At 44.1% G+C, this 3,895-nt stretch overlaps 1 protein-coding gene across 1 annotated transcript in view; it reads left to right on the top strand.

Annotated features, from left to right (window-relative positions):
• Positions 1-856: 856 nt before the first annotated feature.
• Positions 857-3,895, top strand: part of LOC126492560 (cytochrome P450 2B1-like) — a 17,662-nt gene continuing 14,623 nt past the window's right edge. Inside the window, 3 exon segments of the mRNA XM_050129055.1 lie at positions 857-1,027; positions 2,876-3,038; positions 3,173-3,322. Of these exon segments, the coding sequence (XP_049985012.1) occupies positions 857-1,027; positions 2,876-3,038; positions 3,173-3,322 (484 nt within the window).

Raw genomic sequence — 3,895 nt, 5'->3', positions numbered from 1 at the left:
CAGGAGGAGGAAGTGATAACCAGTCACAGTGATCAGAGACCCAGAGGCTCCAACTGCTCCTCTGCCAGGCTGGAGCCTCTCTCTCCACCTGACTGCTGAGCCTCACACCTCCTCTCTCCCTACTTCTCCACTTTCTCCCATCAGTGATTGTCACAGGCCAGAGAGTGACATGGGGACTCTGTAGAAATCAACTCAGCCCTGGGGTTGGGGCTATGTACAAACACACAGAGAGTCACACGGTAACATACAACTCATTCCTGTCACTCAAGCCATTAAGAACACACAGAGTACTTCCTTAATATAAGTATGTACTTTAATGTCAATATTCAGGAAGCAGGGGCTGGAGATTCTCTGAGTTTGAGTTTGTATTACAGGATAGCTAGGGCTACACAGAGAAAACCTGTCTTGAAAACAAATCAATAAAGGCACACATCACTAACACACACAAACACACACACACACACACACCTCTAGAGGAACACAGAAAAGCACACACATGCACATTGACATAACAAATATCCCTCTACATATTCAGCACACAACAGCTTCATGCCTCAGTAAATACACAGCAAAACTGAGCTGACAAGGGCACACTCACTCCCAGAAATCAAAATGAATTATTCCCAATGTTCTTTGGTCCTATGTATCTGTTTCGTTTTCCTTGCCAACATGTAAGGAATAAGTAGTGACCAAGTCTCCAGCAGCCAAAACAGGAAGTGTGGGTTCTCAAACTATTGGACAGTGATGAGACAGGAGGCAGGAACAGTTGAAGTTGCTCAACTGGGTGGAGGGCCAGGTTCAGCATAAAAGACTTGCTAGAGTGTGCATTGAAGTACACGGTGCTCAGGCCAGGACTATGGAGCCCAGTGTCTTGCTCCTCCTCACTCTCCTTGTGGGCTTCTTGCTACTTCTGATCAGGGGCCACTCAAAGGCCCATGGCCATCTCCCTCCAGGACCCTGTCCCCTGCCTCTCTTGGGGAACCTCCTGCAGATGGACAGAAGAGGCCTCCTCAACTCCTTCATGCAGGTAAGACATGTACAGGGTCTGTGCCCTATGACGTAGCCCTGTGTTTGTGCCTGGAGATCACTCAGCAGGACAAGCCAGGGGCTTCTTCCACGCAGTATGTTCACGTGGGAAGTTTCCTGAGTGAAAGGTGAGACGCTGATTGGTGATGGATAGTGCACAGATCAACAGGTGTGTCCTTGCTATGTTGGAATTGTGTGGGGCACTGTGCTTAGAGTGTGAAAAGAGTCGAGGTGTTGAGGTGTGCGCCAAGTGTTTACAATTTTCCTATCTGGTGCTTCTTTTTTCCAGAAGAAAAAGAATAATATAAGAGGCATCAAGAGATAAGGTTAGCTTCTGCCAGCACAAGGGATTAGCCTGCTGTGTTTAGGGACAAAGGGGAAGAGAGGCAGATCGGGAGGTGGGGTAGGCAGGGAGAGCTTAACAGTCATAAACACATGGACCGTCTTAGGAGCTGATCCTGGTTCCATCTTAACTAGTCTTCATTAGTGAGATTTTATGTTCAATTACCACTTGTTTATTAATAATCAGTTCACATCCTTGGCTCCAGTTCCCACTGAGAGAGCTGATAGTGTGGCAACAATCCCAACTTCCTGCTACTCTTTAGTTTTTAACAGATTGTCCATCTGGATCAAACGTGTATTCATTTATTTTTATTTAGCTTTNTTATCACCTAAGTAAAGAGGAAGTGCTTTGTAAGCATCTTCTAAAACACCAAAATTGTCAAACATCTCGCTACCTGGACAGTCATCCAAAGTTCTTCTGTATCATTGGGACATCCATCTTCAGCCTACAGGCCCATAGTATCCAGCAGACATTTCTATGAAGCAGGAAATTTCAATGACAGTTCTGCCTATATTGGCAGTTTGTCAGTTACTTTCTTCTGTGTCCTGCAGGATGTCTGGCAGACTCTTTCATGTAGCAGGAACCCTGAAGGATTGTCTCACCTTTAAGCAAATTCAGCAGCAATTTCTCTGTGGGCCCTGCATATACAGTTTATCAAGCAGTCTAGGCAAGAGCAGTTTCTTGCCAAATGGTCAACCAACTCCTTAAGGAGCCTCTTTGATGCCCATCTTTCTTTTGAAGTAGATTGGTGCTACCAGAGACAGATGTATCTCATTGTCATGAAAAATCCTAAATTATTAAACATTTTAAATGCCATAGTCTGATGGTCTCTGAAAGAATCGAAGAATACCTATCTAGCTGAAATATATCTCTATATATCTAGAAAATCTAACATGACTACAAGCTCGACTATTATAGATGATGATCTATTAATCTATATTTCTTAATTATATAGTACATTTTAAATGATATATACAATCACAATACCTTAATCAAGAGCAGAAATATACATATAACAAAATTGACCTTAAGTTTGTATCAATAAACCAAGATCCATGCCAATGCAAATCTCTATAGCAAGTTTTCTTTATTCATTAATGGTAATCACAATATACAGACAGAAACCCCACATCACATATCTATATCTAGATCCATACCTATTTATTTTCTTTTGAGATAAGGCCTTAGGTAGCCCACACTGGCCTCTAACTAGATAGATACCCAAACATGACTACTAATTCCCTGGCCTCTACCTCCCAAGGTTAGGATTAAAGTCATGTTTTTAGAGCTCCACCCCAACTCTATTGTATTGCTATCCTGAGTACAACATCCAACCAATCAGTGCAGACATGCCTACCTGGTGATTTAACCCTTCAATACTTAGCTCCCCAGAAGGGGAAGAGTGGCCAGAGGAGGTGTTCCTATTTACCAATCTGTGTGTGTGTTTCACAGTGTAACAACATCTGCACTGACTAACCACAATCCTGGTGCGATTATGCTTGGCAGCTTCGAGAAAAATACGGAGATGTGTTCACAGTGCACCTGGGACCGAGGCCTGTGGTCATGCTGTGTGGGACAGAGGCCATAAGGGAAGCTCTGGTGGACCAAGCTGAGGCTTTCTCTGGCCGGGGGACAGTTGCTGTGGTTGAATCAATTGTGCAGGGATATGGTGAGATTCGGGACAGGATGAAGTGGAGGATGTGTCCAAGAAGTCTTGTGAGAGGTGGAGCCAAAGATTTGGGGAAGGACTCGGGGTCTTTGAGCTTCCATTGTAACCCACCCATGCTTCCCCTACATTCTTAGGTGTGATCTTTGCCAATGGGGAACGTTGGAAGACCCTTCGGCGATTCTCTCTGGCCACCATGAAGGACTTAGGGATGGGAAAGCGGAGTGTGGAGGAGCAGATTCAGGAGGAAGCCCGATGTCTGGTGGAGGAGCTGCGGAAATCCCAGGGTGAGTCCTGGAGAATGAACATAAAGGAAGATGGTGACACAGGGACCTGAGTGCAGAGCCAAAGAAAGGGAAAGAGACACAAAGGTAGACAGACAGACTCACAGACATACATACAGACAGACAAATGTAGAGAAATAACATTAAATTCAGAAGAGAGATGTGTGTGTGTGTGTGTGTGTGTGTGTGTGTGTGTGTTTGAATAGTAGCTATGGATAAAGTGTGGATAGAGAAATACAGAGATAGAAAAATAAATGTGAGTTTCATATTGTGCATAAATAAACTCAGAGACATAGATTGGCCACAGTGGTCACTTTTGTTTAGAAAAATCAATCCATGGATTAATTTTCTGTGTCACTTGGTATGGTGGTTTACACTGGTCCCCTCAGAACTCAGAAGGCAAGAAAACGTAGTCATCAATTCAAAGACGGTCCTGTCGCATTGTGAGGTCCTGTCTCAAAATCGTGTGTGTGTGTGTGTGTATGTGTGTGTGCAGGTATAGGTAAGTTGTAGAGTATTTCAGCATCATATGCAGTGGGTATGTCATACATGTTTGCAATCCCAGCACTCAGGAGG

This window comes from Alexandromys fortis, unplaced genomic scaffold (assembly GCF_014885135.2).
Source record: "Alexandromys fortis isolate MF-2015 unplaced genomic scaffold, M_Fortis_MF-2015_v1.1 scaffold_293, whole genome shotgun sequence".
Lineage (NCBI taxonomy): Eukaryota > Metazoa > Chordata > Mammalia > Rodentia > Cricetidae > Alexandromys > Alexandromys fortis.
The sequence above is the reverse complement of the archived record's forward strand: the minus strand, read 5'-3'. Positions and strand labels throughout refer to the sequence as shown.